Source organism: Colletes latitarsis, chromosome 4 (assembly GCF_051014445.1).
Source record: "Colletes latitarsis isolate SP2378_abdomen chromosome 4, iyColLati1, whole genome shotgun sequence".
Lineage (NCBI taxonomy): Eukaryota > Metazoa > Arthropoda > Insecta > Hymenoptera > Colletidae > Colletes > Colletes latitarsis.
In genome coordinates this window covers 41,877,599-41,893,890 of record NC_135137.1, presented here as the reverse complement: position 1 = coordinate 41,893,890, position 16,292 = coordinate 41,877,599, and the positions used below count along the sequence as shown (strand labels likewise).

The 16,292-nt window shown below is 37.4% G+C and overlaps 2 protein-coding genes across 6 annotated transcripts; one reads left to right on the top strand and one right to left on the bottom strand.

Moving 5' to 3' along the window:
- Positions 1–35: 35 nt before the first annotated feature.
- On the bottom strand, positions 36–3,370 carry Tbc1d22 (TBC1 domain family member 22). Of its 2 annotated transcripts, XM_076764204.1 has the most exons (9): positions 3,069–3,370; positions 2,446–2,619; positions 1,950–2,358; positions 1,802–1,889; positions 1,593–1,723; positions 1,244–1,498; positions 884–1,133; positions 581–804; positions 36–501 (listed from the first exon to the last, which is right to left on the bottom strand). In XM_076764204.1, the coding sequence occupies exons 2-9, from the start codon at positions 2,526–2,528 to the stop codon at positions 361–363; spliced, it is 1,581 nt and encodes a 526-aa protein (XP_076620319.1). In that variant the 5' UTR covers positions 2,529–2,619; positions 3,069–3,370; the 3' UTR covers positions 36–360. The 2 variants fall into 2 exon arrangements, with proteins under 2 accessions (XP_076620319.1, XP_076620318.1); XM_076764203.1 differs by having other exon boundaries at positions 1,802–2,358; positions 3,069–3,369.
- Positions 3,371–9,248: 5,878 nt separating this feature from the next.
- Positions 9,249–13,752, top strand: LOC143341136 (tetratricopeptide repeat protein 39B). Of its 4 annotated transcripts, none has more exons than XM_076763817.1 (12): positions 9,249–9,583; positions 10,220–10,294; positions 10,385–10,432; positions 10,527–10,555; positions 10,635–10,815; positions 10,889–11,021; positions 11,454–11,586; positions 11,672–11,771; positions 11,848–11,913; positions 11,987–12,708; positions 12,775–13,008; positions 13,091–13,752. In XM_076763817.1, exons 3-12 carry the CDS (start codon positions 10,409–10,411, stop codon positions 13,191–13,193), a joined length of 1,725 nt encoding a protein of 574 aa, XP_076619932.1. In that variant the 5' UTR covers positions 9,249–9,583; positions 10,220–10,294; positions 10,385–10,408; the 3' UTR covers positions 13,194–13,752. The 4 variants fall into 4 exon arrangements, with proteins under 4 accessions (XP_076619932.1, XP_076619931.1, XP_076619933.1 ...); XM_076763816.1 differs by having other exon boundaries at positions 10,063–10,294; XM_076763818.1 differs by having other exon boundaries at positions 10,063–10,311.
- The last annotated feature ends 2,540 nt before the right edge of the window (positions 13,753–16,292 follow it).

Genomic DNA, 16,292 nt, shown 5'->3' with positions numbered 1-16,292 from the left:
TGCAAACTGAAAGATGGCGAGCAAATTTATCGTAACGATTACATTTCAGCTTATTAAAAAAAAAAATGCTGATGATAAGAAAAAGAAGAATGATAAAATCTCTAACAACCAATCGAATCTTCAAAAAACATAATAAAATTATAGATCTTTTTTAGATCAAAAAATGAAGTGATATTTGTCGGGTTTGAAACAACCTAAGATAGCCATGAATCATGTAATTATACTCATGTAATCATGTAATTATACGTATAATACACATGATGGCCGTAAAACAGGAGGTACAACTTAGCACAAAACCATTTGTGCCAATGTTATTTGGCCACTAATGTATAATCGTTACCTAGACGCATTGTAAATTGGTCACCTGGTATCATGTGCCTGCAGATGATTGGGAGCGTCGGCAAATGTGAATTTTAATTTATACGCTTCCGCGACCAATATACCTATTTCTGAATCTGTCCAATTTTGGGTAGGCAGGTTTTGTAGCATTAACATCAGTTCCTAAACGAAAATAACAAATTGCCTACAATCTTGTCTTCTCTTCGCATGCGTTGAATCACAATATTTGTTTAATACTTACTTGAAAGTCGGGTTGTAGAAGTATATGTCGTCTCCAACGAAGAAGAAACGCGGCACACACATAAAGTTGAAACGAAGCAAATCGGTCGGATTCCGCTAAATAAGTATCCCACAGACGAATCGTGCAATGAACAGGAATTTCTCTTGTTAACAAATTATTCATCCACCGAAAGGAAAACTGTAAATAATCTACACCGTGTTTATGGAGATGCTGATGTAACGGCGCTGGAAAAACAAGTTATACAAATGTAACTGTACCAAAAGAAAAAAATAACAGCAAAACTTTTAACAATTAGGTGCATACCATCGATTCTTTGTATAAGTTCCTTCAACTGATTTACTTTGTGCTGAATGCCTAATTGAGCAAAGATATAATTATCCTGAATACCGTCGAGAAACTTAGATAAGCACCAAAAGCTATCTGCTTCTATAATGTTTCTTTGTTCCTTTTGTAAAGACGCGACATCATAATTTTCTAAATCCTGCCATGCTGATATAGGGACTGCTTCTTGTAAAAATACCAAGAAGAAAGGCGTTACTAGATCATTCATTCCCTAAGAAAAAGAGTAAAGGAATAAATCAAGATAAAAATGATACAAAAATCGTTTCGAAGATCGTATATGTAAATACATAAACTCGCGTAAGATAGTGTAATTTTACGTACTTGGACGTATCCAGAAGCAGGATGACGAATTGCCCAAATATAAAGTATCCGTTCAAAAATTAGTTGCACTGTTGTCTGTTGAAACAACGAAATAATGGGTGCCATTCTAGGAATGTCAATGTGAATTTGATGATATGTGTCTTGACATCCTTCATCTCTCTCAGTGTCATAATACTGTTTTACTAAATTCCAGTAATCAAGACGTTTACGTTCCAATACATGTTGTCTACGTTCTAAATTAGCTGGTAAATACTCCTGCATTATTAAAAACAAAAAGCAGTTTTAAATATACAAACAAAATATTTACTTTAAACATAAAAATACGGTATAGTTTACCTTTCTTACTTACAGACAATAACCTCCAAGTAACAGAACGCAATCTTGCAGGTACACCTGACCATGATAGCTGCCTTAATTCATCTAAATTTAATACAGAAGCTTCCAAAAGGGATTGAAATTTATCTACTTTACTTTCGCCATCTACAAGGATTAACAAGTAAAATGTAAGAAAATATTGAGATTAATTTAACATAAAAATAATTACTCTACGATATACACCTTGTTCTTTAGAAGGTACAAAAAATTTGGTAGGAGCATTCGTTTGTCTAAGCGGCTGCGGCCTGCCCGGAAATTGTGTAGGTCTATGCTGTGGGGAAGCACCATATTTTATATCCGTATCATCCATGGAATGTTGACTGTTATTTACTTGGCAATGCATGGATAGATTAGCATTTCGCAAATGCAGAGGTTGAACAGCTAATCTTTGGAGTGCCTCTGCTTTCTTTTCCTCAGGAATGATTTCCTGAATCCGTTGCGAAGATTTTGAATTTGTCCCTGAGTCTAAACATGTTTTCCTGGATCTATGACTATTAATGACACTGAGAGCAGCAGAGTGACTAACTCTTTTTGATATTTTCACATCAGAAACAGTACAGAATTCATCATCTCCAGAGTCCCAAGCATCATCTACGCTCTCTTGAAAGTCTTGAAACGATGTAGATCCTCCACTGCCTCCAGATGTAATTCCACTAGCAGATACTGTATTGGTTAAATTACCAGATACAAGCATTGTAGCACCCATTTTACCAACTTTACCATCTTGTTTTGGACTTGGTCTTTTGTTATGTGTTTAACATATAAACAATTATATAATTATTTGAAGTAATTGTTATCATTTATAAAGCAACATAAAGTATACACACCTGCCTGGCACTGCGTGTGTATTCTTCTTCCAAAAGGATTGATGAGTTTGGTAAGTTTGACCAAGGTGATTTTGATTTTCCATAATTATTAGAAATTATGTTAAATGGCACCTGCCACTTTTTTAAGACAACCAAAGAAGCAATACAAGTTCTTCATTCCCTCATAAACAATTACTGAAATAAAAATTGATACCATTGATACCTCTTGTGGTAGATATTAAAAATTACAAGGGCCATATTGTAATACAATGAACAATAAGAACAACAAAAATTAATAAAATTATATGCTATTCTACTGACTCGCGTTACATCGCGTAAGATACAGACAAACTTACATTGCTTGTCTTTCAATTTATCTTTAGCAAAAGGAAAGATAACAAACCAAAATATTTACACAAAGATTGCTTTTTTAAATAGTTTGACCTATTAGAAATGACAGTTGAAACTAAATACACCTCGTTAATTCGGCGTAAGAAGGCATTTGAAAATAATAAGAAAACAAAGGAGATGGCATTATGAAATCGAGCTCCATAGTACCGCTTATTATAAGCAGGTTATGTTACACGTCATAAATATTTGGATTAAGATTAGTGGAAAGAAAAAGTGGAAAATAATATTCTTACGTTTAAAAAATGTTTACGCAATCAAGTAATTACGTCAACGTTGAATGAATTTGAGAAGCATTTGAATCGTTCCGTAGCTTTTAGAGTATGGATTACTACATGCATAAGGTAAGTGGTTGCAAGTAGAAATTACGAAGATCGTTGAGGAAATGAATCCAGTTGATGAATATGCGATATAGAGAATATCTATCCAAAATTTCCTGAATTTATAAGCAATACATTACGCTAAAACTTTGTCTGATAAAACGCTCACTGTTTTTGACGTATGACAAGCTTATACTAGTGCTGCCACCGAAGAAATGGCTAGATTAAATTTTCCATGCATGCACATATTATTTATTACTAATCTGTCTTTTTAAATTACACTTTATGAAATGTATATTACTATTGCTTTTACATATCGACGGTTTTCACTGAAAGCAATAGTGTCAAAATACGCATCCTGTCTATAATAATAGAACAGTTTTGTTCTTGTACAATTGTTGAGATACTTTAATAACGAAACGATATAAAATTGTAACGATTTTTCGTGTAAACGCTGTTTCAGTACCTATGTCCAAATAAATGTAGAAAAACTCTACCAATAAGACTGAAGGAATATTAATATACAAACGTAATCCTCTCGAATGTAAAAGATATTTGTCAGTGAAACGAAATTCTCGGTAGGGAAAGTAGTTTTACTAGAATTCAGTACAACTTGATTTTCAGAGACTTTTCTTTATTAATTATTTTATTTCAAGTCGCGTATCCTCTTCTAACGTATCAGCAACCAATTCGCGTGGTTCACTTTACATAACACATACGTAATATACATAATGGATTGATCTGTAATATTTTTTTATAATTTACAATGATTTATTAAATCGATGATTTATGCGAAATTCATGGTTCTTTTATTTTTGTTCATCTACATTCTAACAAAATCTTGAACGTTTAATTTTAGCAGAAAATCCCTGTATAGTGCAACCTTAAATAAATAGATTTAAAGGAACGTTCATTGACGTTTAATGACACAAAAAATAAACAAGAAAGTATCGTCATAAATGTTCATGATCGTAAAATACAAGTTAAGTAGTTTCTTGACATTCATCAAGCAGCAAAAATTGTAATTTTCTATTTTCCGAAAAGTTTTAAAGCATTTGTCTCGTTCATGAAATATTAACACACCTACGAAATACGAAATTTTGCCTTGGTAAGTCAACACAGTATTTACGACCTCTATGATATGCGTAGATGTAAATGTTCGTTAAATAAATTGCTTTAGGTGTGTGTTTTTGCACCGCTTATCTTGCATCTTACACTTACATTAGCGCATTTTATGTTTCTGAATATGTGTGTATGTGTGTCAACCTTCAATAAACGGTGGTTATTGCATACATATAATAGGAGGTATAAATCGTTCTGTTTGAAGAGAATACAACACGTCAAACAAATTCCCTCCTGCTTCGTACAAAAATTTTAGATGTCGCAAGGTTGTAACACCAGAGAGTGTCGCTGCAGCAGCGTGACGTAAACGCAAGGCGTAGAATCATTATGACGCTGGGTTTATAAGCAGCTGATACCACGATATAAACGAGGCATATAGTTAGCGTTAAATGCTTTTTTGTCTTACACAGATTAGGTATTCATTAGCTTCCTTATCATTCCTGCGCCATTTCCAACGATAACCATTCAAACTGGAATTCGACCACCAACGTTTGGAATTACGCCTAAATATTAAGAATATAATTATATTTGAACAAGTCAGGATTTTCAACATGGATTTAACTAATATTTAAGAACTTTATAAACGGTCTATGAACTCCATTACATTGCCAAAAAGGGGTCTCTGTCAGTGTGGCCAGATTTGGCATAATCCAGAGATACCAGAAAGGCACCAAAGGTGCTCTATCACACTATGTCAGATCACGCGTACGTGAGCTCGTGGAGTTTCGGACAGTCGACAAAGGCAAAATGACGCATGCCCTTTTTCTCGATTCACCGAAGCTGCCCCAAGGTAAGTTCGGACCGTCTCGTGGGAGTCGAGAGAGAAAGGCTCACACTTTCCTTCTCGCTCTTGAACAACTAATATCCGACTTCCCGTCAACAGGTCTCCACTGGCCTCTGCTGACCGCTGCTGACCACTCCTGGAATTTCTGACAACGTATAACGATTACGACTGGCTACTGTTAGCCTCTCCCAGCCTCTGCTGACCACCGCTTATATTTCTGACAACGTATAACGATTACGACTGGCTACTGTAAGCCTCTCCCAGCCTCTCCCAGCCTCTGCTGACCACCGCTTATATTTCTGACAACGTATAACGATTACGACTGGCTACTGTAAGCCTCTCCCAGCCTCTCCCAGCCTCTGCTGACCACCGCTTATATTTCTGACAACGTATAACGATTACGACTGGCTACTGTTAGCCTCTCCCAGCCTCTGCTGCCCTCTGCTGACCACCGCTTATATTTCTGACAACGTATAACGATTACTACTGACTTATCTAATATCCGACCTCCCGTCAACAGGTCTCCACTGGCCTCTGCTGACCGCTGCTGATCACTCCTGTTACATCTGACAACGTATAACGATTACGACTGGCTACTGTTAGTCTCTCCCAGCCTCTGCTGGCCTCTGCTGACCACCGCTTATATTTCTGACAACGTACAACGATTACTACTGACGTCTGCCAGCCTCCGCTGGCCTCTGCTGACCGCTACTGACCACTCCTGTTACTTCTGACAACGTATAACGATTACGACTGGCTACTGTTGGCCTCTCCCAGTCCCTGCTGACCTCTGCTGACCACCCCTGATGCTTCTGACAACGTATAACGATTACAACTTGCTACTGCTTGCCCCTGCTAGTCTCTGCATGCCTTTGCATCCCTCTGCTGACCTCTGCTGGCCCCTGCTGACCACGCTGACCTTTGTTAACAACTTCTAACATGATGTACATGTATTAAAACTTTGTATAATGTAAATCTATGACAATAAATGATATAATTTCAAAGAATTCTATGTGTTCTCATCACTTTTACCTTTCTTTTCCTCTCCCCATTATTCCCTTAGTTATAAGAAACCGTTTCTCTACTTAAAACTGGAATTCCAAAGTGCCCGGAGCGTTTTCTGAAATGTCGGTGACCTTGACCCACTTTCGAAATTGGGTCAAGGCCATCCGGATTTCCAAGTCGGCCGGAAGATTTCTAAAATTTCGAATGGCCTTGACCCACTTTCGAAATTGGGTCAAGGCCATCCGGATTTCCAAGTCGGCCAGAAGATTTCTGAAATTTCGAATGGCCTTGACCCACTTTCGAAATTGGGTCAAGGCCATCCGGATTTCCAAGTCGGCCGGAAGATTTCTGAAATTTCGAATGGCCTTGACCCACTTTCGAAATTGGGTCAAGGCCATCCGGATTTCCAAGTCGGCCGGAAGATTTCTAAAATTTCGAATGGCCTTGACCCACTTTCGAAATTGGGTCAAGGCCATCCGGATTTCCAAGTCGGCCGGAAGATTTCTGAAATTTCGAATGGCCTTGACCCACTTTCGAAATTGGGTCAAGGCCATCCGGATTTCCAAAGTGCCCAGAATTTTTCTAAAATTTCGAATGGCCTTGACCTACTTTCGAAATTGGGTCAAGGCCAAATCCGGATTCTCAAACTGCCCGGAATTTTTCTAAGATTCGAATGGCCTTGACCCACTTTCGAAACTGGGCCAAGGTCAAGGTCAAATTCGGATTTCCAAAGTTCCCGGAACATTTCTAAAATGCTGGTGAACTTGCAAAGAAGGTGGTACGCATCTTATAGGTAAGAGAATGATTTGGAGAGGAAAAGGACGGTAAAAAATGATGAGAACACATTGAATACTTTGAAATTATATCATTTATTGTCATAGATTTACATTATACAAAACTTTAATACATATAAACATATTATATTATAATATAAGCGGTCAGCAGTGGTCAGCGATGGTCAGCTGACGTCGGGAGATGTTGGCAGAGGCCAGCTTAGGTCGGGAGATGCTGGGAGAGGTCAGCAGAGGGTGGCAGTAGCCAGTAGTAATCGTTGTACATTGCCAAAAATATAAGCGGTGGTCAGCAGAGGTCAGCAGTGGCAAACAGAGATCACCAGGGGCGAATAGTAGCAAGTAGTAAGCGTTATATGTTGTCAGAAGCATGAGAGGTGGTCAGCAGCGGTCAGCAGAGACAAGCAGAGGCATGCAGTGGCAAGCAGAGATCAGCAGGGGTCAACAATAGCATGTAGTAATTGTTATATGATGTCAGAAGCATCAGGTGTGGTCAGCAGTGTTGAGCAGAGGCCAGCAAAGGCATGCACAGGCAAGCAGAAACCTGCAAAGGCAAGCAGAGACTTGTAGGGGCATGCAGTAGTAAGTATTAATCGTTATACATTATCAGAAATACTTGCAGTGGTCAGTAGTGTTCAGCAGAGGCCACGAAAGTTCAGCAGAGACAAGCCCATGTTGACAGAGATCAGGAAAGACCAACAGAGGTTAGCAGAAGTCAGTAGTAATCGTTATAGGTTGTCAGAAATATAAGCAATGGTCAGCAGAGTCCAGCAGAGGCAAGCTGCAATCAGGAGCCGCCAGTAACAGTCGCTGTATGGTGTCAAAAGTTGTCAGGAGTTCTGTACTTTCGTCAGCACTGGTCATCAGAGGTCATCAGAGGCAAATAGAAACCACGAGTAATTTGCAGAGTTCAGTAATGAACTCTAGGAAAGGCAAATAAAAATACCTGGGCAGTCGAGATTCCGAATCGTATGCCGTTGACGTGAGGTCGGATTTCAGTTGTTCAAGAGCGAGAAGGTAAATGTGAGCCTGCCTCTTTTAACTCCCATGAGACGTGTCCACGATGCACTCGGCACTTCGTCTGGCATCTCTGGTTTACACCAGAGATGACAGATCACGCGTATGTACGTGAATTTGTAGTGTTTCGGAAAGTCACAAAGGCAAACTGACACATGCTCTCTCTCTCTCTCGATTCTCGAGTAGGAGTCGAGTGAGCCGCCAAGTTGCGTGGAATAGTTCGTTCTTCTCAACGATAGATGGCACTTATTTTTCGACATCAAACCCCCTGGTGCTAAAACGCCCAAGTTTGTCGAGAAATCCATCTAGCGTGGTTGATACGAACTATTCCACGAAGGTCGGTAAATAAGCGCCATCTAGCATTGAAGGTAACGAACTATTCGACGACAAACTTGGGCGTTTTAGCACCAGGGGGCTGGAGGTCGGTAAATAAGCGCCATCTAACGTTGACGGTAACGAACTATTCCACGACAAACTTGGGCGTTTTAGCACCAGGGGGTTTGAGGTCGAAAAATAAGCGCCATCTATCGTTGCAAATGACGAACTACTCCACAACAAACTTGGGCTTATTACGGTAAATGGCTGTGCAAATCATGTACCACCGATGGGTTACACCTTCTTTACTTATGCACAGGGAGCATCACGGACAAACTAAACGGACATTGCAGTCACTTATGTAGACACTAATGCAGTTATTATAATAATAAGAAGCTTTAGACACTGTTTATTAATTAGATTGATGTACAGATAGTCTCAAGTTAATGTGTATTATGCTTGACGCGATATGATACCATGTACTTGTCGAAAGAAACGTGCAAACTACGAATATGTATACCTTTGTAAGCCTAAGATCTCTATTCGTTTAATAAATACAATGCAATATATTGCCTTGATATCTAATTATTTTAAGCATCCAAATACTATAATCTAGCTGAGCCACTGGCCATTGTTAAAATCATATGGGATTCCTCATGCAACTCGCCGTCTTTCTCAATAAGTAACAAAGTAACGAACTATTCCACGGCAAACTTGGGCGTTTAGTACGAGAAGACCTGAGGTCGATAAATAAGTACCATCTAGCGTTGAAGGTAACGAACTATTCGACGACAAACTTGGACGTTTTAGCACCAGGGGGTTCGAGGTCGAAAAATAAGCGCCATCTATCGTAGAAGGTAACGAACTATTCCACGACAAACTTGGGCGTTTTAGCACCAGGGGGTTTGAGGTCGAAAAATAAACGCCATCTATCGTTGAAAATAACGAACCATTCCTCGACAAACTTGGGCGGCTCTCTCGACTCCCACGAGACGGTTCGAAATTACTTCGGGTACCTTCGGGGAATCGAGAAAGAGTGCATGTATCAGTTTGCCTTTGTCAACTTTCCGAAACTCTATGCGCTCACGTACGCGTGATCGGGCATGTGTGAGTAGTGCACCCGGTGCACAATCTGGTATCTCTGGGCCTCTGTTTGACATTACTGCTTCGTTAGTCGATCGCGTGCGTTCTACACTGTCACGTTTGTAGCGGTGTATTTAAAGAATTCTAGCCAATGTTAAGCGTAAAAATGTAAGGAAGCACATAATCGCTTTTTATTCCGCAGTGTACACATTTAGAATCGGATCGCGTTATTTAGAAATGACTACGCATAAACGTTAGTTTCAGTTTTTTTCGTAAATCGATCCCTTTGCTGTTTGACGTTTGTTGGATTAATGGTAAGTTTGTAAATAAAACGACTCATTTGATTTCAGTGGAGATTTCTATAAATTATACATCATATTAGTTTAATATATACCAGTCATTAAATGGGCCGATTGTCCAATTGAACCAATATTTTTTTTCTCGTGCAATCAGTGATTTTCTCTTTACTGACGAGATCTAGGTCTATCGCATCGCCACGTTAACTTAATTATACTTTCTTCGTAACACTCTACTTCAGATCGTTTCCGGGTTCTTTCCGCCTCACAGTCGATTTTCTTATTTTGTATAATAAAATTGTGATCATTCAAACGTAAGTATTTCTCATCTATTTGATATTTTATGTATTTAATATTATTATTTCTTGTTAAAAATTAGTATGTATGTATGGAAAGCAATCTTATCTTTATCATATCGCTGATACCATTAATCATTAATCCATAATCTCTGTCAATATGAAAAGAATTAATACGGTTGATTTTATCATGTCATATAGACAAGTACACTGATCAAAAATTAATTTATTTCTCAACTCTATGAAATGTGATTTCAATATGAAACTAGAGAAATAATGACCTAAAATTGAAGGAGCACACTTGAGAAATCTGCCTTCAGGAATAACTTTCACCCACAAATAATTAACATTTCTTTAGAATAAAAAGATCTGCTAGAAGATACCTTAATTGTATATGAGTAACTCTTTCTAAGTGTGAAGATATTTCATTGCTGTATGTGTTGTACTTATGTAAATACAAATTGTTGTATATTATCAAATGCCATTAAATAGAAGAATTTATACTCATGATTATTTTTTTCAGGCATTTTATAAACACTAACTTAAAATGTCAGACATTGAAGAAGATGAGGTATGTATACACACATGATGTCGAAGAAACAATTTTTATCACTAATATCAACCATCCTATGATTGTCAAAATCTTGATTTTATTCACATTTTAGTTTCAAGATGCTCACGAGTCCATACCAGAGTAAGTACAGTTGACAATAAGTGTACATATATATATATACATATATGTATTTACATGTTAAATTACTTGTACTTTGTAGACCTACTACCATGGATCTGGATACAGCAATAATGGAAGCAAGGAAAGCAATACACTGCTTTTTCAACAATGATTTTGAGGAAGCAAGAAAAATTATGGCACCATGGGCAGACAGTAGCATGTACCACTCTTTAGGGACAAGTGTATTTGCATTTCTTGAAGCCATTCTTACATTCGAACAAGTAATAAATCACAATAAATTACAATATTTTGGAAATATGTCGTTTTAATAATCTACTGTAATCTATGTTACAGAAATACATTGAAAAAGCAGCTGCAGCCGTAAAACAGTGTATGAGCGTATGCTTAAAACAACGTAAACACGTGACATTAACGCAAAATATTGGCAAAATGGTCAAGAAGACTAATTACGATACTTACACAATTGGTTTGTATACGTATACATATAAGTACATTGCATGATGCAGCATTTTTAACTGAGCTATCTGTTGCTTTCTGTATAAAATGCACGATCTGTCGAACGATATTTCTCGAGAAGCATGTAGTATTCGGATACTCAGCAATTCTTAAAATACATCGCGTACGCAACACTATTTGATTTAGTAATAACGAAAATAATTCGGACCAAGTTATGTTCCTTGCCCGGTATAATGGATAACTTGTCTTCTGCAAGTATTCATTATTTTTGTATGCATCATTTAGTAGGAAACACGTGTTTACGCGAGTATGTCTAGAATCTCTTGTCATGTTTACAGTGTTAGTAGCTAATTAAATAATTACTCCCACTTTAACGACATCGTGCACCGGTAGTATTACTGAGCATAAAGTATGAAGGAATGATGGAAAATTAATGTTACAGAGGAAGTGCATGCGGAACTCTGTTATGCCGAGTCACTTCTTTTAAAATCGATGCTCACGTTTGTGGAAGATGAAACTCTGGTCAGCTTTGTTAAAGCTGGATTGAAAATTCGTACCTGTTTTCTGTCGTATAAGTAAACAAATCATACCGAGAATTATCCATTCCAATCTGTCGTCGAATAATTATGCTTTTGTTCTATGTATGTTATCTTTCTTCAGGGAATGTTTAACAATTTTAAATAGCCGTACGTGGGAAAACGATGCTCATAAAATACATTTTGAAAGCGGCGTTCGCACGGGAATCGGAGCATTTAATTTGGTTCGTACATAATATTATCTTCGTTCCATAAAGTTATTCGCATTTATGGTGCAATAACTGCTTGGCATGTTTTCAGATGATTTCACTATTACCCGCGAAAATTATTAAACTATTAGAATTTATTGGATTTTCTGGCAACAAGGTACTAAAACAGTGAAAAACAGTTGTAGATGAAAGTTTATTATGCGATAACGTGATATTGCTTTTATCAACAGGAGTATGGTTTATCGGAATTAGAAGCAGGATACAGAGGAAGAAGAGGGCTGAGGCATGTGTTGTGCGCGATGATTCTTTTATCTTACAACTTAATAGTATCTTTTGTGCTGAGTCACACAGACGGTGATCTTGGCTGGTGTGAAAAAGTTTTAGAAGAAGAATTAAGTCTTTATCCGAACGGTGTTTGGTTTTTGTTTTTCAAGGGGCGATTAGAATTGGCAAGAGGAAATTTTGAGAATTCCATAGAATGGTATACTAAGTCCTGGAAGAGCCAAGACTTATGGCCTCAATTTCATCACCTTTGTTTTTGGGAATTAATGTGGGCACATTGTTCTCTGCAGCAATGGAGTCGGGCTGCGACGTTCGCTAGCACGTTAGCCGACGAATCAAACTGGTCGCGTACTATTTATTTATATCACAAAGCTGTGATACTTATCATGCAGAAACCACCGTCTAAAAGCGAAGAGAAACAGTTGATAGACACTTTAATGATGCAAGCGCCTATCTTTAAACAACGCATAGCGGGAAAGTCATTACCAATGGAGAAGTTTGTAATTAAAAAAACTGAACGTTATTTTGCTCAGAAAAAAAATCTAGTCCTTCCTGTATTCGAACTTATGTACGTGTGGAATTTATTCCGAATAGTTGGCAAACGTCAAGATTTAATATTAAATATATTTAAACTGGTGGAAGAAGCTGAGAAGGAACTTACAAAAATGTCGTAAGTCTTTTCAATTGATTTCATGCTTTGATATTACGCGCACCTATTAATGTAGCTACTTTTTAGGAAAACTGATTTCCATACGGATAACGAAGCGCTCTTGTTGCTTCTAAAGGGTGCTTGTTTAAGACAGATGAAACATCCTTTATTAGCCGAGGATTGTTTAACACGTGTTCTCAGGTTGGATAAATTAATTAAGGAGGACACCTACATACTTCCTTACGCAACGGTAGAGCTAGCTTTGTTGGCACAAGATCAAGGAAACATTCAACTTGCTATTGGATTTCTGGAAGATGCTAAGTAATTTCTTTGTTATCGAATTTTTTAAATGTCTATGTAGTATGCACTAACGGACAATTAATTGTGATTGTTCCTATTGCAGAAAAAACTTTACTGGATATCCATTAGAATCGAGATTACATTTTAGAATTCATTCCGACTTAATGAAATTAACTGGGGAAAAGGCTGAGGATATTTCAGTATAATGATATCCAGGAAATATAAGGTTTATGAACAAATTTAATTACTGCCAATAGTATCACTATTGCAGGACCAAGCACAGCTGATTTTGTTAATGACTCGTTTTTACGGAGCAAATTGTTATATAATTTTTAATTTGTTTTCTCAGAATGATTAATTTCATCTGATATTAATCTTTTTCTATATTATAATATACCGTAAACGTCTGGTTGCTAATTCTCACACGTGAATTATTAATTCTAGCGATCGACGTTCGTTAAATGTTACACATGTAGCTAGTGTACATGTCACAACTAGTTCAAATGGTCTAAAGAAAGATTTAGGGATTAAATTATTTTTTTAATTTAAATTATTTTTACTATGAAATACATTAATAAACCATTATAGACACCGATTTAATTGGTGTTAGTAAAAGTATAATATCAGTGTTATTTGTGTGTATACGTACACACGATCTTTAACACACATGTTGCATTTACACTGTTTCATAAATTGTAAATCAAATGAGACATGAGAAAAACAGAAAAAAACTGAAATAAAAAGATGGTTTATCAATAACTTAAACAGTACGTGTGTTAATGTGTTTTAATGTACCTTTCCCAAATACCGATTGATGCCTCGAAATCTTGATAGCACGTTTTATAAATAAATAATAAATAAATAAAACGGAGGTAAGGTGTATGCATATGTACGCTCGTACATAGGAATAGTAAAAAGTATTTCTTTTTTTTATCAATAATCAAAATATGATAGTACTGTCACAGACGATGTATACGAGTAGACCTTACACCTTATGGAGTGAAAGTGGCCCAATCTGATTGCCATACCGACTTAAAAATTCAGGGATGATTTTAGCACCCTCTTTTCATGGATGGTGGTCAGTTGACAAACTATTCACTGAATTAGTATTGATGGGCTGACAGCTGTAGTGTGTGCATAAATACATGTGAGTTGACTATGTAGGGATTGAAATTCATTTCTAAATCTGTTGGTAATATTACAAATAGCACGAAAATGATAATGGGGGTTCGAGACCCCATAAAAATGGGTCGAAAAGATATATTGGGTAAAAGATCCACTCGTATACCTCGTCTGACAATGCTCTAGAATCTTTGATGAATCAATGAGAATCAAAACTAACCTAGCGAAGAAGCTCTATATTCATGATGACCTATGCAAGGCGGATCGCAGCCAATTCGCTAATATTATTTAGTTTTTAATTAATAATTGCATTACCCAGCTAAGAGCGATACGATTATTAATTAAACGTAAATAATATTACCCAGGTCTCACCACGAGGAGGTTGCTGCGAATGGAGACCCGAAGGGAGATAGATGGAATCCAAGTTCCATCGATCTCCCTTTTACATCCTTAGAAACTAGATTAGTCATGCCAAGTAATTATTTTGTTTAAAAAGGGATGAAGCTAAATTGTTGGAGACGCGACACGACGCGATGCTGAACCGTGCAGCAGATCTTCAGATCGAATCAACACTACCCTTGGTAGATTGATTTCTATTTCTAGAAATCGATCTATCATTGGCAGGCGACTAGATCTTTCGGACAAACTGGACGGCCGATCACATGTTTCGTTCGACGAAACAGTGGTGACCGAAGCGAGAAACGAGAGAACGAGTCGAGAGAAGCTACTTGTTAAATAATTACTTGGCATACGCAGATACACTAGAGACTTAAAATTAACGTCGAAGCTCAAGTCTAGTCAAGTTGAATCTAAAATTCGGACGATAGAAGGAAACAAAGTTCCTTGGATGTTGTACCAAGCAATTATATGGTTAAAAAGAGGGATGAAGTTAAATCGTGGGATACGCGACGCGACGCGATGCTGAACCGCGCAGCGGATCCGAGGATCGAACCTACTGCCCTTGCTAACTCGATCTCAACAAGAAAACAGAGAACTGCAACCCCGAATCGAGGTCTCCATTTCTCCAACGCAACCCGCCGGGAGCCCGAAGGACCCGACTTAGGCTGTCTGACAAAGAGAGAGTACCTGAGACAGAGTCGACTTCCGCTGGAAGGTATGCGTTTCCGCAGAATACGGAAACTCCACACCTTCCAGCGAAGTGCCGTTTTCCCTCAATCAAGCTTACCAAGGGAAGGCGATTAGATCTTTCGGACCAGATACACGGCCGATCACATGTTTCAATCGATGAAACAGCGGTGACCGAAGCTAGGATCGAGGGAACGAGAAAACGAGAAGCTACTTATTGAATAATTGCTTGGTAAAACGCGAAAATATGTACAGTAAAGAAATCTTCGACGTTAATTTTAAGATTCGCGATAAAGCTTAAATCTAATAGACTTAGAATTAAATGTCCCTCGGCGGATGTGGCGTACTCCCTCGATGTCCCTGCGAATAATCTGAAACTAAAATTGATACCCATATTAGTGACATACGAAAGGAAATTTAATAAACACTATAATTAGTCGTGCTGATGTACCTAAAAGTGAGAATCTATAAGATTCTCGATGCTAGACCTACCTAAGGAAATGTACAAAATTTACACATGTTACGAACAAAGTATTCTACCTATACTTGCGCAACGAGAGTATAATGTCGAAGTAAAATAGCAAATGACTACAAAAATTGTCCGAAGAACCATACAAATTTCAAAGACGAACAGAAACAAAGATTGAAAATCCAACGCAGAATTGAAAATCCAACGACGAAATCAAAGAATGAAAATACCCAAGAATTAAACAAAATATCTTAGCGAAATAGACCAAGAATAAAAATCTTATTCTAATTAGTGACATCGAAATTCATGAAATAATATACAAACAAAATACATAAAATAATATGGAAACAAAAATGGTACATGATCTAACACAATTATGCCAATTCAAAAAATAAGTCAGAAGTAGAAATAGAGGAGGAACACATAATAACCACATAAAACCGGACAGTAAAACAACACCGTATTATGACCAAACAAATAAAATAAACTGGTCAATTCTGTGATAATAACATAAACAAGTAAAGTGAACTTACTACTTGTTGAGCATTAATTACCATTACCAAGGAACCAGCCCCAGAGGTCCAGCTGTAACATAAGAAACGATTCGTAATTTAGCAAAAGCGTTAGA

Bases quoted from the DNA above. Each gene is read 5' to 3' on its own strand.
- Tbc1d22 (XM_076764203.1), bottom strand. From the start codon at position 2,528: ATGGAAAATCAAAATCACCTTGGTCAAACTTACCAAACTCATCAATCC. The intron at 1,724-1,801 runs GTGTATATCGTA...TAATCCTTGTAG, and splicing joins TGTACCTTCTAAAGAACAAG to ATGGCGAAAGTAAAGTAGAT. The intron at 502-580 runs GTAAGTATTAAA...ATTTTCGTTTAG, and splicing joins TTCTACAACCCGACTTTCAA to GAACTGATGTTAATGCTACA.
- LOC143341136 (XM_076763817.1), top strand. From the start codon at position 10,409: ATGTCAGACATTGAAGAAGATGAG. The intron at 11,587-11,671 runs GTAAACAAATCA...ATCTTTCTTCAG, and splicing joins ACCTGTTTTCTGTCGTATAA to GGAATGTTTAACAATTTTAA. The intron at 13,009-13,090 runs GTAATTTCTTTG...TTCCTATTGCAG, and splicing joins GGATTTCTGGAAGATGCTAA to AAAAAACTTTACTGGATATC.